Source organism: Hyperolius riggenbachi, chromosome 3, assembly GCF_040937935.1.
Source record: "Hyperolius riggenbachi isolate aHypRig1 chromosome 3, aHypRig1.pri, whole genome shotgun sequence".
Taxonomy (NCBI): Eukaryota; Metazoa; Chordata; class Amphibia; order Anura; family Hyperoliidae; genus Hyperolius; species Hyperolius riggenbachi.
In genome coordinates this window covers 211,632,747-211,651,639 of record NC_090648.1, presented here as the reverse complement: position 1 = coordinate 211,651,639, position 18,893 = coordinate 211,632,747, and the positions used below count along the sequence as shown (strand labels likewise).

At 42.9% G+C, this 18,893-nt stretch overlaps 1 protein-coding gene across 4 annotated transcripts in view; it reads right to left on the bottom strand.

Annotated features, from left to right (window-relative positions):
• CPEB1 (cytoplasmic polyadenylation element binding protein 1) overlaps nucleotides 1-17,583 on the bottom strand; it is a 90,338-nt gene extending 72,755 nt beyond the window's left edge. For 2 of the 4 annotated variants that reach the window (XM_068275639.1, XM_068275640.1), the window contains exons 1-3: nucleotides 17,504-17,583; nucleotides 9,087-9,264; nucleotides 7,707-7,904 (exon numbers count right to left, since the gene is read on the bottom strand). In XM_068275639.1, coding sequence (XP_068131740.1) covers nucleotides 7,707-7,904; nucleotides 9,087-9,162 — 274 coding nt within the window. In that variant the 5' untranslated portion in view covers nucleotides 9,163-9,264; nucleotides 17,504-17,583. Of the gene's footprint in view, nucleotides 1-7,706; nucleotides 7,905-8,006; nucleotides 8,182-9,086; nucleotides 9,265-17,503 lie in introns of those variants that run through there. The other 2 variants (XM_068275637.1, XM_068275638.1) reach the window with 2 other exon arrangements.
• Between the last annotated feature and the right edge of the window lie 1,310 nt (nucleotides 17,584-18,893).

Sequence of the window (18,893 nt, the reverse complement as noted above, 5' to 3'; positions counted from 1 at the left end):
TGCCTGCTGTGCTTTCAAGGAGGGAACCGTGGCCAGATCAGGTCGGGTCGGGAGACAGGACAGAGTGGCAATGCTGCAAAATAAGCTGACACAAAGAATATTCCCCTGCCTCCTGCTACTGCTGCTGCCTGTCTCCTACACATGCGCTCCGCCTCCGGTTATATTACTCTGCCTAGATTAAATTTTAAAAGGGACAATGGGGAAGCCTGGGAGCCTCTTCAGACCCTGGGGCATATACCCCATTTACCTTTATTGTAGTAGCCCTCCTTCCGATGTAGAGACCAGTGCTGGCAGTGGCTCACCATTCATCTCGAAAACACCTGCTTTGCCCAGCTCTCGGGGCATTCTTCTGAACTGTGGTCCTCGCTTGATGAGGTCAACAAGCAAAGCCCTTCTAATTCAGAAGAATGCCCCGGGAGCTGAACAATGCAGGTGTTTGAGATGGACGGTGAGCCACTGCCAGCACTGGTCTCTACATCGGAAGGAGAGGAACTGAGAGGACCTCAGAGTGGGGGAGGGCGGGGGCATTAATCAGAGGAAGGGAAGCTGTGCGGCGAGAAAGCACTTATCGGAGGGAGGGAAGCGATGCCTTAAGTGACTCCAGGGGGATGTGCGCCCCCTGGAAGCCGGCGCCCTGAGCGACCGCTCCGGTCGCTCAGGTCAAAGGCCGGCCATGAAAGGGGGTTTGGGGCAAGGTTTCCTACCACTTGTTAGTACTACTATGCATTGTGCAGGGTGGTTGGCCTTTTTAAAAATTTGAGCACCCCCCACTAAAGGACCCTCTGCACGGCCCTGATCCCCAGTATTAAGCAAGATTTCCTTTCATATGGACAGATTACATACAATACAGTACTGTATTGCTTTGTTGTCCGTATATACCAAATGCCTTACTGATCTGTACTGAGTAGTGTTCCTGCAGTACACATTGCCTGTTGTCCAGTACATCAACCTTCAATTGACAGGAATGTTTTGCAGTATGCTACTCAAGTAAAATTCAATTTGGATAATGAACATTGAATGGCAAGCAGTAGGTTTGCTGACAGATTTAAACAGCTTTTCTAGTAAATTCTGGATGCAATATTGAGCAGAATGTCATCTTGGCAGTGTATTTAAAGTGGTTCAGTCATGTATACTAAGTAATTTACATTAATATATGGTGTGGACGTTTGCATAAAGCCGTAATTATGACAGAATTCTTACTCTTAAATTTATGCAAAAAACAGGATTTGGCATAACCAAAAGTTGCCTGCTCCATCAGTTCATAGACTCAGCAGCTCAGTAGCTCAGTCTGCTTGCAACCAGCCAAGCTGTAAAATTATAGTTTGTACACAAGATGGAAGCTACTCAAACAGATATAAGGGAAGATGCCGAGAGCCAGTATACTGTAGTACGTACTGTAAATTAGGTATAGAAGGAAAGTATAGGTAGGTTATACTCAAACGGTTACCGTCCAGGTAACCACTATGAAGGCAGGTGAGGAGATTAGACCTGTCCCCACTCAGGATTAAGAAGTCGCTCTCTGTAGATTGTGAAAAAGGAAGAATTCCCCTCCACCAGGGGTGGAAACTGCATTAGTAGTACAGAGGTGCCAACAGGGTAAAAATAATATTTCTTTAAAATGAGGTAGCAATGGACTTACCCCCTCCAAAACAGACTAAAATTGCGGTTTTAAGCAAAGACAGTTCATTTACATACTCCGAACAAGGTGCAACGCGTTTTGCAAAAATGCTGAAGGAGCCACGTTTGCTAAAAACCTCAAACCGCTGGTGTGCACCATCCCATTGAGATACATTAGCCAAGTGTTTTCACAGGTGGCAGCGGTTTTGAAAACTACCAAAAACACTTGGTGTGCACCAGCTCTAATAACTCAGCAAAATTGGAAAAATCCCCCTCTCCTAAACAGACTGCCATTAGTATTAGGTAGCCAGCCAAGGGTAGCCTCCAGTACATGAAAAACACACAAACACACAAACACACAAACACACAAACACACAAACACACAAACACACAAACACACAAACACACAAACACACAAACACACAAACACACAAACACACAAACACACAAACACACAAACACACAAACACACAAACACACAAACACACAAACACACAAACACACAAACACACAAACACACAAACACACAAACACACAAACACACAAACACACAAACACACAAACACACAAACACACAAACACACAAACACACAAACACACAAACACACAAACACACAAACACACAAACACACAAACACACAAACACACAAACACACAAACACACAAACACACAAACACACAAACACACAAACACACAAACACACAAACACACAAACACACAAACACACAAACACACAAACACACAAACACACAAACACACAAACACACAAACACACAAACACACAAACACACAAACACACAAACACACAAACACACAAACACACAAACACACAAACACACAAACACACAAACACACAAACACACAAACACACAAACACACAAACACACAAACACACAAACACACAAACACACAAACACACAAACACACAAACACACAAACACACAAACACACAAACACACAAACACACAAACACACAAACACACAAACACACAAACACACAAACACACAAACACACAAACACACAAACACACAAACACACAAACACACAAACACACAAACACACAAACACACAAACACACAAACACACAAACACACAAACACACAAACACACAAACACACAAACACACAAACACACAAACACACAAACACACAAACACACAAACACACAAACACACAAACACACAAACACACAAACACACAAACACACAAACACACAAACACACAAACACACAAACACACAAACACACAAACACACAAACACACAAACACACAAACACACAAACACACAAACACACAAACACACAAACACACAAACACACAAACACACAAACACACAAACACACAAACACACAAACACACAAACACACAAACACACAAACACACAAACACACAAACACACAAACACACAAACACACAAACACACAAACACACAAACACACAAACACACAAACACCATCCCCCCAAAGCAGAGTGTTCAGCAGAGGGATGAACTAACCTCTTTGGGATCCGCACGCAGTCCATCTTCCTTCTAGGCCCTAATTCTATTGTGCCATTGCAGTGTAATCACACGCACCACATGATTACAGGCGGTAACGTAACCAATGAGACAGGAGAAGCAAGCATTTGGATACCGAGAGTCTATTTACTTCACCTCTGCAGCAGGAACAATTGTCACTTCCAGCATTGCAAGATTAGTCAGATTGGAATTTGTGAAAATGGAGGGGTAGGATTTTTAAACAAACCTTTTGCATCTACAGTCCAGGAGAGCATTCAAATCTGAACTCTTTTGGAATTGATCTGTCTATTAGAATACAATCTGAAAGTGTCAAGTGTATATCCTGGAATTACAATTCTCCTTTATAACAAAGGCTGAATTGTATCTCAAAGAGTTTTCACCCATCGTACAATTTCTTTAAAGAAGGTTGTACATGCCAGTCCACAGGAAAAGATTGCCCATGTACATGCAATATCCTTGAATGAAATGGCTGACTAAACCACATTCAAGAGATTTAGTCTGGTGGAAGAAATCTTGTAAAATAAAACAATTTCTAAAACAAAGCCCAAAAAACTACAGAATGAAACTGGTTAATGGAAACAAAAACCTTGCTTAGGGCTCTTTCACATTAGGGCAGATTTTCTGCGTTTCAACGCAAAGGATAAAGTTTGCGTTACCCAAGGTGAAATGAAAGTCCATAGACTTTCATTTTAGCTTTCACATATAACGCAGCCTTTTTGTGCGTTGCGTTCCACTGCACCCAGGCGCAGTTTTTTGGCCAACGCTAGCTTTATGCGTTACAATGTTAGTCAATGTAAAACGCACACTATGCGAGTTTTTAATCCGTTAACGCAGGCAATCAGTCCCAGAATGCAACAGAGGAACAATGTAGAAAGTTGACAACTAAAGAAAAAAAAATTACCTGCGTTTTTCTATGTGCAGTAACGCATTGAAAACGGATTAAAAACGCACACTCACTGCAGTGCAACGCATATCAAAACGCAGTAAAAGGCATACAACAAAACGTATGCTTTGAGCGTTCTCCAACGCAAGCTCTGATGTGAAAGAGCCCTCAGGGCCTTTTTCCACAACCCTACGATTTGATTCTGATCGCAAATCACAAGGTACAATAAACTAATGGAAACTGCAGCAGCAATTTCCATTAGTGCGATCCGATTGCAATGAGATTTTGGTCAAAACGCGATTGTTGTCCTGCTGCATTTTGGATGTGATTGAGCTTTACTATACTGAGTTTAGTAGCTCAATCGCATGGTGGAAATCGCAATCGCATTTCATAGTGGAAAAGAGCCCTTACTCAGAGCTTTCTCGTAGGACATGTTAGCATACAAGAATAGAGCTACTCAATGGTCTAGAAGTTATTCCCAAATTGATGCAGATTTTCAAGTTCATTTTATGTAAATCTACAGTAATAATCCGATAATAATCTGAATTATATAGCGCTTTTCTCCTGTTGGACTCAAAGCGCTCAAGAGCTGCAGCCACTGGGACGCGCTCAGGAGGCCACCCTGCAGTGTTAGGGAGTCTTGCCTTGAACTCCTTACTGAATAGGTACTGACCCTAGCCAGGATTCGAACTCTTGTCTCCCATGTCAAAGGCAGTGCCCTTAAAGAGACACTGAAGCGAAAAAAAAATTCTGATATGATTTGTATGTGTAGCACAGCTAAGAAATAAAACATTAAGATCAGATAATAATCAGATAATTGTTTCCATTACAGGAAGAGTTAAGAGAATCCAGTTATCTCTCTGCAAAAAAGACATTAAGCTCTGCGACTTTCAAAGTTGTGGAGAGGGCTGTTATCTGACTTTTATCTCAAGTGTTATTGAACCATTTACTTTTTTCTCTGCCAGAGGAGAGGTCATTAGTTCACAGACTGCTCTGAAAGAATCATTTTGAATGCTGAGTGTTGTGTAATCTGCACATATTCTAGAATGATGCAATGTTAGAAAAACACTGAAAATAAAAATATGAGAATATTTTCTTTGCTGCTAAACTTCTAGTAATTATTCATAGTACACAACCAATTCATCATATATTTTTTTTTCGCTTCAGTGTCTTTAACCAGTACTCTATTCAGCCACTGTACTGTATGCAGCTTGAAAATGAACCAAATGCTGCATGTGACTGATCTGATTCCAAGCTACACCAGTTTGTCCAAGCTACACCAAAATTAGCATTTAAATGCATTTTAACGGCATGAAAATATAGGTGTAATTTTTCTGGGGTTTTGTTCCCAGTCCATAATTACAAGCCCTTATGTAGTATACTAAAAAGGAATATACCAGTAAATACATTAAAATATGAGTCCTTAAGGTATGTATTTTTTTTACACTAACATGTGTTGGGGAGGACAAGGATTAATTTCATTAATTTTTAATTGGAATGCAAGGTGTGCAATTTTACTTTTTGGCTACTAGATGGCAGAAAACTATCCCATTTTACAGGAAGCGTTCTTTTTCCATTTAAATATCCTCTTACTACTTCCTGATCGGGGTCATGTCCATTCATGCCAGGCACTGCGATGGGATAGGGGGGGGGGGGGGGGGGAAGGCCTGCGCAGCAGGAGGGGGGGGGGGGGGGGGGAGTGACGCATTAAAACATCCTGGAGCCATTAAGAGGCTCCAACAGGATGTTTTAATGCGGCGGCATGTTGAGGACTGGTTAACCCACTTGTGCACCAGCTAAGTCTGGCCCCTTAGGGACAAGAGACTGCTGGTACCAGAAACTGGGGTTTACTTACTGTTAAGCCAATGGGGAGCACATTTCATTGGCTCCTGACCCTGTCAATGTGAGCCAATGAGATTAGCTCAGTGATCATGGGGTCAGGAACCAATGAAATCTACTCCTTGCCAGCTTACAGAGCTCTGCTGTCGTAGCAAAAAGATGGGCATGCAGCAAGGTACGCCCTGACTGGAATAAGCAGCCATAAACAGTATGTAGATTCAAATTAGATTTCAATTACCGCGGTCCGAAGCAGTTAAAGATCATTCATGCACTGTAATGTTGGCACTTTAAGCTGCACTGCCCTGAAATGTCTTGCTACCTAATGCTAAGATAGCCATTGAATACATTTAGGACCCCTGTTCCACTGGTCGGTTGAGTCCCAGAATTTCTCTTTTGCAGTGTTCAGCTTTACTGTAGCCTTGGTAGACTATTCAGTTCCAACATACAGTGGAGTATTTTAGTCTGTATTCCATGACCGGAATTAAATTGAACTAGTAGGGGCTTGAATGATGCAGTCAAGGAGGCATAAAAAGGGACAGGGAAGGGATGAACACACCACAAACCAGCCTCTTCAAAATTCAAATTCAGACCAGAGATAACAGGTGAGTGTGGAGGGCAACAGACAGAGGCATATACCTGCAATGTCAACATACCTCTGCTTAATTAATGGTGTGTTTGTGTCATGTCACCCTTAATTTTGTATTTGAAAAAAGCTTTTACCATTCAGCTTAGGTTTAGTAGGACAAATACTAACATTTGTTGCAAGTTGTGGTCATTTGGAATCTAGATTTTAATGGAAAAAAGTGTTATACAAGCTCTAGCCAGACTGCTGGCCCCACAACAGAACGCTTAGTAAACAGGGCCCTAGCCTACAAAATCAGTAATGACTGAAAGCTAGGCCTGGAGTTTTCCTGTCCCTTATTCAGCATATTCCCAGCCAGTAAATGATGTATAGTTACTGTGGGCCAAACAAGCATCTACTCAGAACCCTGCAATTTAGTTACAATCTAATAGTGTGGTTCAAGAGCTGTCTCCAGACAGGCTGCATCCTAATCAAAGCATGAGGAATGCCACACAAGCTGAGTCATTCATAGCTGTAGGAACTACACTTTACTGACATTACTTAGCAGGAACACAAGTGGAAGGATGTGAATCCTCTTACGCTGCACCATGACAAGCATAATATCTGAATGACTGTCCATAAACTAGGTCCACTAGGTCTGTCTACCGGATTAGTTTACAAGCACTTCTGTTTAAACTTGAGTAGAATTATCAACCTGTTTAAAATTATGTAGATCAGAATTTAACTTAAATATCTAAAGCGCTATACTACGCCACATTGCATGAACTTTTAAGTCACCTGACTACGTGTAAAGCTGCCCAATTTAGTGGTTTGATGGAGAAAACTGAACATTTACTGGTAAAGTTTTACAGATCATAGAAATGGCTAATGTCTTGTCCAAATTCCACAAGTTTTTCACTATTCCAGATATCACCAAGAAAGTTGTATCACTACACTACTGATTAAGGAAAGATCAATTTATACAACTGCAGTGTTTATGGGAATACTAGAAAAATGAAGAGCAAATAGCTTTAGCTGCATATACCTACCAAACTACTAGAAATGCTACCAGCTACTGCTGCATTTCTTACTGGTGCCAAACAATATGCAGTGAAAATATATCAGTAAAACAGTCTAGTATGCATTAACAGTTAAGACAGTATTTACTATACACGGCAAATTATTGCTATCAGGTTTTATCTATCTAAAAACTATGTTCCAGCATTTCAATGTTACAATAAAGCCCATGTCTACCTTCTAGCAATTGCAGCTGTGTATAGCATCTTACCTGACTGGGCAGCAGATGGTGTGCTTGACTGCCCAGAAACATCAGAGTCCTGAGTGCTCCACGGTCTGTCCCAACCGGTCAGGTTCAGAGACTGCAGACCAAGGCACAATTCATTGTCAGAAAGGCCACGAGGGGATGGATCATGTGAAGTGGGGAAAAGCATCCTGCTTGCTGTAGCTCCCTCTGTATCTGGGAAGTCTGCTTAGAGAGAATGGAAAACAGATAAGGCTTTGGGGAAAGGGAAATCTATACCTGCAGCAGGTAGCACCCTCTGCCATGTACCAAAAAGGCAATACACACCCTGTGAGCTGCACTGCCTGCTACGTTAAGATCCCAGGAATCATTGTCTGCACCATTCAATGCAGTAGAGAACACAGAAGAAATTAAACTTGGATATAGAATTTGCAGCTCAGGGTAAGAAAAGCAGTCTCCTGTGCATATAAACGCAGACACTTTGCTTCAAGTGGCCCTGCCTTCATTCCTATCCCAGCACCCCTCCCACACACTGTTCTGGATTGAGTCCAAAACTGAATCAGCAGCAGTTATGCAGGGCTTCACCATTGTGCTAGCATAATCTGTTTGCTTGGAATACAGACAAGAGCCTGTATGGAACACTGTTTACTAGGGAGTAGTTCGACAAGCCTTCACAGAAATGGTTTATTTTCATGACAGGTCAAGAATTTAAATAGATGGCTCACAAAGTTGATTTTTATATTAGAAAGGCATAATCCTTTCTGTAAGACGACATTCTAGCAAATGCCAACTTAAATTTATTAAGTCTAACACATCTGACTACACCATTAGCATTTATACATATGGGTGGGGTAATCAGTCCTCTAATGCAGACATTTTTATTTTCATATATCCAGACTAAAATCCAATTGGTTGTCGGACATTCTCATACAGTGGTCGCTGGAGAGATGTAAAGAGCGCAATCCCTCTTGCACAAACTAGCCACAACTGGAGGACATTAGGGGACCCGGTACCAGAGTTGCAGGCAGTGGAGGACGGCTGCGTGGGCACGATCTGTGCCCATGGGGCTGGAGGAAGCCCCAAGTACGTAAAATAAAAAAACTGGTCTCTGGTTTCCTCTTGCAGAAAACCTAATATCGCTTTGACACCTTTCCTCCCAGACGCTGTCTCCCCTTGTCTAAAATTTGCCCAATGCATGAACACTACCTGTCAGTGTCCACTGCTGGCTCCATCTCAGCGTTCTTCCTCACATATACGGAACTAAAAGTTTTACAATCTAAACAATCCTTCACTTGTGGTTTCTTCATATACGCCATAGTAAGGGACTAGTTGGATTGCACTAAACTACATAGGAACACTTCAGCTAATGCACACAAGGCTCCAACATTCTCTTAAGATAAAATATACCTTGTAGGTGGTCACATTTACCCTTGGCAGTTGGAGTGGTGCAAACCCCTGAGAAGTCCAAAGAATTATCCAGCATGGCATTTATCCTTCGAAAAATATCTGCGTTGCTGCATGTGGAAAGTGCTGGAGCGTCAGAAGGGCATCCCCAGCAATCCTTGGTTCTCCCTAAATCATCTTTCTGAAGAAAAAAAAATATTGACTCAGTCACTTGAGGAAAGCAGCCTGGCTAATCATTTCAGCATCAAACCTAAAGTTGTGTTCATACCTGTATGCAGACCTTTCTAGAAACTTTAAAGCACAGAATTATAATGCTTTAAGTGGCACTGAAGCAAAAACATGGTGTTTAGTACAGATAATAGAACAGATAATAGAACATAGCAAATAAGTCATTTTTATTTTCAGTTATATAGCCGTTTTTCTTTAACATTGCATCATTTCCTATCCAGTCCAGAATCAGATTCAAGATACTGTGTCTGACCTACAAATCTGTCCACAAAACCTGTCCAACCAATATTTCCGATCTTACTCAGAGGTACACACCTAGCTGCTCACTCCGCTCTTCCAATGAACTTTGCCTAACCGCCCCCCGCACGCCTCCAGGACTTATCAAGAGCTTCTCCAACACTATGGAACTCCCTACCTCCACCCATTAGGGCAGCCCCCTCCAACATCTTCAAGAAGGCCCTCAAAACTCACCTCTTCACTCTGGCCTACCACCCCTCACAAGTGCTCTAAACCCACAGCTGAACTCTGGTCCCCTACCTTTCGTGTCCTTACCTCTCCCTCTAGATTGTAAGCCTTTGGGCGGGGTCCTCCTTTTGTGTCCTACCTGATCATGCAACTCCATTAGGGCTATTTTCCACTATGAAATGCGATCGCGATTCCGATCGCGATCGCAATCGCGTTTCAATTTCCACCATGCGATTGAGCTACTATACTCAGTCCAGCTCAATCGCATACAAAATGCGGCAGGACGACGATTGCGCTTTGACCAAAATCGCATCGCAATCGGATCGCACTAATGGAAATTGCTGCTGCAGTTTCCATTAGTTTAATGTACCTTGCGATCAGAAGCAAATCGCAGGCTAGTGGAAAAAGGCCCTTACTGTGAACCCATGCTATGCATCTGAGTGAACCCAACTTGCCTAATCTCCATGCTCCCATCCAGTGACTGACTAAGCATTACCTTGTACTCATACTGTGCTGCATGATCTGGTCTCTCTTGTATTCCTGTATTGTCACTTTGCTGTATGTCACCCCTAAATATTGTCTGTAACCTAAACTAATGTCCAGCGCTGCGTGATGTGTTGGCGTTTTATAAGTACAATAAATCATTCTCTAATATTTGCAGTTTACAAATTACACTATTTTACTAATTACACTAGTACAAAAAGATACACCATTAGAAAAAAATCTTTAAGTAAACCTAAAACAAAGTAAACAAAGTTTCACTTGCCTGGAGCTTCTAACAGCCCATGCAGCCGTCCTGTGCCAGTCCTCAACATTTCTCCGGTCTCCCGCTGCGGCTTAGTTTTGTTTTCTGCCGCCTGACAGTTGGCAGGCCACTGAGCCTGTGTGCTTCCTCGTTCGTGTCAGCAAGAGAATCCTGCGCAGTAATAAAGCCTCGTACTGCGCAGGGCTCTCTTGCGAAAGGATGCGCGTAGCCAGAGCCATGCAGTGTGACCGTTAGTCAGCAGGTCACCAGAGGATCATTGAGGTCCACCGTGGGCACAGGATGGCTGCCAGAATCCCAAGGTAAGTGAAACTTTACTTCAGGTTCACCTTAAAGAAACCATGAGACAGGTTGAAATAACGGCTTCAGAAAATAGCACCGCTTTGTCTAAATTAGTCAGAGCTCAGAGAATCTTTTGCATAGAGCACTGAAGTTTAACACTTCCTGTATTGGAAATAATATGAGAGTCATATCTGTGCTGCTATACTCTTTTAGCTGTACAACACATACAAATCTCAAATTTTCACTTTAGATTCCTTTTATTAGCAAGTCTAGGAGAAAACCACCATTCTATATAAACTTTGTAAATTACAGTTTAGTGATTACAGACAGCTCTAAATCTCAAGGGATTTTTGCAATTAGGGGATGAGACATGAAGGTGAAGAAATCTCAAAATCCCACAGCTTTAATCACAAGCAGCATTTGTCTTAGCCAGAATGTGCATATAATGTTAGACAATTGAAGCTTGATGCATGTTCTGGTACTTCTAATGTAATATGTTCACGTTTACCCAATTCTATGGCAGCACAAAAGATTAGGTTTTAGATTGCATAATTTTACCCTAAAAATCCATCTAACATTAAGCATGTTTGCTCACACCACTGTGCTGATTTTGGGCACAACAATTAGTACAGTTTTGGGAGAAGTTGATTGCCTGTACAAGAAGTTGCTGGAGTGCGTGCATGTAAGGATCGTGTACATGCGTGGGCGATCATGCGCGATGGCTCATACACGCTGCATCATGCATGGTGGCAGTAAAGCTTCAAGGCTGTGAGAGCCATGTCCTTGTGTGGTAGAAAAAATCTGTGGCTCACTTCCAATAACCGTAAGTGTCAAATTGATCACTGTAACTAGCTGCAATTTATCAACGAAAAACAGATTGGCTCAGGGAACTCATGTTCCTAGTTATTACCTTGGCCACTGGAAGTATGTGTAAGAGCACATGCATACGAGGGACCAGCATGATCACACGCGCATGGTACCAACGGCAAGGAGGTAATACTTACGTCTTGGCAGCTGTAGAGAATAGATAGACTATAAAGTCCTAGCGGGTCAAGGAGTTAAACGTACACCTTGCTGATATCCAATTAACACTTACACCACTACCATATCCATTAAATCTCCCTCAAACTATTCACTCTTGGTCCGCTTTCAGACAGATGTCTGAACTGTGCCCTTGCCAAGCAGTTCAGTCTTCCGGCCAATGCAATTTGGGCGCAATAAAAAAAGCAAAGCTGTGGAGTCTGTACAAAAATGATCCGGCTCCAACTCAGTTTATGAAACCACCGACTGACTCCAAGCACCCTACATAGCTCCAACTCCTTAGTCTATTATTTACCAGGGTTGTTGATTTGGTACAAAAATCATCAGACTCAGACTCCCAACTCAACTCAGTTTATGAATCCAACGACTCCAACTCCATGTACCCAAAATTACGACTCCAACTTCACTGCCCTGAGAAAAATGTTGCCGACTTGCAGCAGTTGTAACACCACACGTCAATCGCTGACGCATGGTAGTGTTACAGGGTGGCATAGAAAAATAAAATAAATACGTAAAATTGTGTTCTGCGGAAAAATTCTAAATGCCAGCACACTCCTCAAAAGGCTCTAGACTATGTAACGATGTGAAAAATAATGCAGGTACATACAGGTGATAAAAAGAATGGGTAAGTAATGATGAAATGTGCATTTTTCATTGTGAATATTAGCTGAAACTTACTGACCTGTTACCGTACTTCTAACTTTTCTGCATGTTTTTCCACAAATTATAGCTATAGGCAGAAAACCTTGTGAATGTGAACTTGCTCATACATCAGTCACTAATTTTCCAACATTTTGGTTAAAGCTTGCAGTTAGCTCATTGTGGATTGAGACCAATGGCTCCAAAAGGAAGAGCTCACATAATACAATTGTGGTTTTGTTGCAATTTTACAAGGTTTTTTGCCCTGGATGCTAGGAACACAAGGAGACAAATGCCTAAAAAGGATGCAGCACACTTGAGATCAGAAAAAAAAAAGAAAAAAAAAAAATCACATGGTGCTAGTATAAAAGTGTTCCTGTGATTTTCACCTAACTGATGTCTGTGTTTTGCATGTAATTGGAAAAAGTATCAAAATCGCATGTGAACAGCCGATATGCCGTATGCAAAGTGTACATTGCTTTGTCTGCTGCTTATCTGTCCGCAGTGCACAGCTCAAGGTCTGCCTGTGTGATGTCACATTCTTTTTGGTTAGGTGGAATAGTCTTAACGCTAAACTCCACCCCTAAGCCTGTCACCACCCATGAGGTAGCCAGGGAGAAGCTGGGAGATCAGACTAGACAGTTTTAATAGGATACAAAAATCCAGTGATTTAATCATAGGACCGACCCCCCACCCCCCCAGCATAAAAACTTAACAAGGCACCTACATCATTCACAAACCTTCCCGGCTCCCCTTAACAGCACAAGTGTGGCATTCACAATCCCTCTACCCATGTCAAGTATGGCCACAGCAACATCCGATTTGGAGTATTGACCACTAAAGGGAAGAAAGGTTACAGGACAACTGAAGTAAGAAGAAGATTGAGGCTGCCGTATTTCCTTTTAAACCATACTAGTTGCCTGGCAGCTCTACTGGTCCATGTGACTGAGTCACATCAGAAAATGCAGCCAATTTTGTCAGATCTGAAACACCTGATCTGCATATGTCTGTTCAGGGGCTATAGCTAAAAGTATTAGGCTCAATAGGACAGCAAGGCAACTGGTGTTGCTTATAAGGGAATAAATATGGCACCCTTCATATCCCTCTGGCTTCAGTTGCCTTTAAATGGGTCCCCTATAGATACACCCATGTAACTACACCTGCACATAACCTTTGTGCAGCTGCTAAGAGTAACAGCCAGCAAAGCAAATCGTCTCAATTTCTGTCTAATCCCTCCCTGTTCTATGTACAATAAAGCAGGGCTGCCCTCAGTCCACAGGAGTAATAAGCACTGCTGAGCGCAGCAGATAAAAGTGGCGCTGTCATAGGTGGGGATAGTAAAAGCCGCAATTGGCGGCAAGGAACTTGTGGGCGGACAAGTGATTTGGGTGGGTGGGGGAGCAGGAAAGTGTTACAACTGGTGAGGCAGGGATTCAGATCTGAATACTTACTGGCAGGGCTGTGGAGTCGGTCCAAAAATCCACCGACTCCTCAGTTTAGGATTCCACCGACTCCGACTCCGACTCCTCTAATTTGCATATTACAATTTTGTTGATTAAAAGTATGTAACATGAAATTCATCTCTTAACTGCCAATGCTTAGGAATTTTACAAGACAACTGAAGTGAGAAGGATATGTAGACTATTATATTTATTCCCTTTAGACTAAAACTAGTCCTTGGTAAGAGTCAAGAGCAGGGACAAGGTCCTCCAGCACCCAAGGCTGAGACACCAAAGTGCGCCCCTCCATCCCTCCCACCCCAGCTGTCACACACTGATTGCTATTAGACTAAGAGGGCCACAGGGCCCACAACCTCCCCAACACCTTAATATCTAGTTCTCTGGCTTGCAGTCACTGCTATGTATCCCCATTTGTTATTTCTTTCTGCTTCATACACAATTAGGAATGACAGCTGAATGAATTGTGCGCCTCCTCCTACACTGCGCCCTGAGGCTGGAGCCTCTCCAGCCTATGCCTCGGCCCTGGTAAGAGTACTTGTAAAAGGTACAAACCGGAACAAAGAACATCTATCAGGCCCTAGGCAATGTAAGTGTGGGTACATGTAAGAATGATGTGCAGGTACTCTGCAGGGGAAGGAGGAGATTGTAAACAGACAACACCTGTGTTCAATGTGCACAGCATTCTCAGTGGATTCCCTGCAGCTCTGTGGGGAGTGCATATGTAGAGTATAGTACTACTGTGTAACAAAGTAAACCTGAGACAGATTGAATTAAAGTTTATACATACCTGGGGCTTCCTCCAGCCGCCTTCAGGATAATCAGTCCCTCGTTGTCCTCCTCCACCACCTGGATCTTCTGCTATGAGTCCAGGTACTTGAGCCAGTCAGGCGTAGTGCACATGCACACACTCCGCCGCCAGGAGCATACTACACCTGTGCAGCACTATTGCGCAGGTGCAGAATGTTCCTGGCTGTGGGAGCGGCATGCGGCTGGACAGCGCTGACTGGCTGAATTACCAGGACTCATAGCAGAAGACCCGGGTGGTGGAGGACAGCGAGGGACTGATTAGCCTGAAGGGGGCTGGAGGAAGCCCCAGGTATGTATAAAACTTTACTTTTCATCCATCTCAGTTACCCTTTAATTTGTAGTCACCAAACCAAATTTTAACATATCAAATTATTTGATTTCATGAGCAAAGGGAGTGCATACATTTGCATAAATCAGCATCAATGCAGAATTATTTCCATCTCGTTGACCATCTCTATTAGTGACACAGCTACACATCAGGCTTTATTCTTACAGCATAGATGTTATTTAGTATATATAAGAGATTCCTGTGTACACATCATATATACAGTCACAATCAGATATGTATATCTGACCTTAAAAATACGAGGACTGCTTTATTGAAGCAGCACAAGTAACTAATTTTGATTGGTTTATTTCATTTTTGTGGACTAAGCACAGCTATTACTGATATATACTGTATATATACATTTTTAATGACTATTATCTGAGAAATAGAACATATCATATTTTCTATTTTAATTACAGTTACAAATTCATTAGGAGTCGGAGTCAGTGCATTTTTTCCCCGACTCCAGGCACCCAAAATTGCCCGACTCCACAGCCCTGCTTACTGGTACCTTAGTGGTCGGAAGCCTCTGGATGGTCCAGAGCAGGGGTAGGGAACCTATGGCCTGGGAGCCAGATGTGGCTCTTTTGATAGCTGCATCTGGCTCACAGACAAATCAGTAGGGGTTGATTCAGTAAGCTACACTGCTCAAGCATCGCAACTTAGTGTGGCAGCGCAAGTAAAATTTTCAAAGTTGGCACGATACTGCTGTAGCATGCACTACTAACTTACTCGCTCTACCCCAAAACTAATGACTGCTCCAATTTTTCCACTATGAACCCTGTCAGGTCCAGTCACTTTGTAGTATGAGATCCCCGCACTTTGGCCAAATAGGCTGCCTGTTAGACAGGCAACCTATTGGGCCAAAGTTCGGGGATCTCATCCTACAAAGTGAAGCAACTCCAAAGTCAGCTAGCTAATTGTACAAGCTGTTAGTATTTCTCCTGTCTGCCTCTCAAGGAAATTGCTGATGTTGCTTAAACCCAAGAGAAGCTGAAGACGGGTCTGACACTTCCGCTGCCCGGCACATCAACTGTGTAAACTTCACCATGGCAACAGGGACGTGAGCCCTACTGTCCCAGTTTGAAGCATATTGTATGGCTCTCACGGAATTACATTTTAAAATATGTGGCGTTTATGGCTCTCAGCCAAAAAGGTTCCTGACCCCTGGTCCAGAGGCTTTCCAGATCCTCTAACTACTCCCACAGAGAAAAGTTATACTTGAGCAGCTCCATTCTACTAAGCACGTGCAGACCTTGCTTGCGCATGCTCAATATGGATAATCTTATACAGTACAAGAACACAGGCACAAGAAATATTTAACAAGCTATACAAGTTAAGAGGAACCAGCACTGGAATGGGAAGAGTTTGCACTATGCTTTAAAAATAAATATTTGACTCAGAAAGTTTAAAGGTCCATTAGATGTCTGATCAGAGAGATCTGCTGGCTGCCATAAACCACAGGATAATTCAGCATGAAATCCTTCAGCAATCAGGCTTGTGACACCACCTCCTCTCTCCCCCCCCCCCCCCCAGTATAAAAGTACCCCCTGTGCGCTGTATTAATGCATTACCTCTCCACTACCTGCCTTGTGGATTTAACACCTGAAATAAACCGGTAGGAGTCCAGGAACAGCAGAAATGTTACATTCGTGATCAGTAAATCAGCCGGGGTATTCAGTCCATCATGCACAATTATCTCAGCACACGAATCAAGCATGTCAGCCCAACACCTTTTAGCATTCCCAAGCGATCAACCAAGTCTGGCCCAATAATTGGCCCATCGTTGATCCAGCATGCTATTATCAGCACCGCGTTTCATCAGATTCAATAAATATAGATTTGAATAGACAGTCACTAAAGCAGTAGATTCATGGGTACCTTTAGTACTGTGTCTGCTAAATGTACACTAACCAAAATGGGGTGAAGTGGGAGGAGGTGGACTAGGGCAGGGTAATACTCTTCTGGGGAAAGAACAGGATAATATTTACATGTTTAGATTTTAAACAAATACTTGGTGGATTGATTACTAATTAATGCAAGTTTACAGCCATTCCTGAAAAAACAGGAAGTTGAAAAAAATGTTTTGACATCAAAAATGTTTGTCAGAAAGCACTTAGAGATTGAAGAATAACTGTACACAATGGTAAAATCCGTTCATGCAAACTCAAGTCTTAAGCTAGTTAAACCTCGCCATAAAGATACACACTGCGGCAGCATCTGACCAAAGCAAGTTGCGGAACTCTACGCAGTGGCTTCTGGAACACGCCAGAGAAATGCTGGCTGCTACTCGGGGGACGGGACTAGAGCGGGCCAATGTCAAAGACCTAAGAAGGGACCTACATTATTGCTGTGCCGTACTATTTCCCGTCTGCTTGTGCACTCACTACCGCAATGCAAACACTACCTCACGGGCACTCAGGCAGAAGTAAGCTGCCACTCGCTGCCTGTCCTCCACGCGCTTCCAGCGCTTTCCCCGCAGCTCCTCTGGCAGGCGTGGTGAATGGAACGCTCGCCCGGCCGAGAGACACGTGACGAGGGAAGCTGCTGATCTCGCCGCACAGGAAAAAAAAAAAAAAAAAACCCAGCAGCTTTGCGAGCAGCTGATAACTGTGCATAGCATATACACCAGATATCCCAGCAGGGAAATCCCTGAGACCAAAAACGTTAGAAGTCAAAGCTGGCCATGGTGTAAGCAATCCCACACTCCCCACGTGCTAAACACATGACTGACTATAGTGTTTGGAGTTATTTCTTACCAGTGGAAATGCCATTTTTCAAGTATCGTCGGGCGTGGAGGAGAATGCTGTATTACAAAAGCCTGTAGCTACTAATATCTGTTTTACTACGTTTAGTGTTTTTGCAACGAGTGGCGCCTCATAATGGGGCTCTTTTATACTCCCGCCCTGATAACGGGACCGCCCGGTAATGAGCAGCACCTGCTAGTGAATATGAGCTGTGCTCAGTGCGGGAGTGTGTGTGGCGCTGCTCAGGGCTATACATTCTACCAGCATAGCTGGCAATTGCTGGAGAACGGTGCTTTGTGCAAAAGGCTTGGAATGGAGCCATTTAGCTATTGCCCATAGCAACCAGTGTTTAATGCGTTTGTGTATTTTTTTCTGTGCGTTTTGCCTTTTTTCCTGCACATGCAGGGTTTTTTTTGCGTTTTGCATGCATGTGCGGCAAGCATATACAAAATGGGCTCTATTCTCAATCACACATGCGGTAAGAGATCTTTTACCGCTATATTACCGCATGTGATAAATTCCGCATTTTTTCCACATTCACTAAAAATGTTCCGCATGTTTCCTGCATGCGGAAACAATGCGTAAAATTTTTTGGGAAACATGCGTAATTACATAGTAAACATGCGGAAACCATGCAGAAAAAAATTGCTTTAAAAAACTTGTCCAAAAAAAAAAAAATTAAAGTTCAGCAAACACAGCACTCAAGGCTCCAGACTCCATTTAAGTCAATGGGAAGCAAAATATATCAGCAAGTACTAGTTGGCGATAAAAATTCGGTAGTTAAAGGGACACTTAAGTCAAACAAAAATAAAATGAGTTTTACTCACCTAGGGCTTCCAATAGCCCCCTGCAGCTCTCCGGTGCCCTCGCCGTCTCCCTCCAATCCTCCTGGCCCCGCCAACAGCCACTTCCTGTTTCGGTGACAGGAGCTGACAGGCTGGGGACGTGAGTGATTCTTCGCGTTCCCAGACACATTAGCACCCTCTATGCTGCTATATGGTATATGATATATGCTATAGCAGCATAGATGGCGCTATTGTGGCCAGGAAC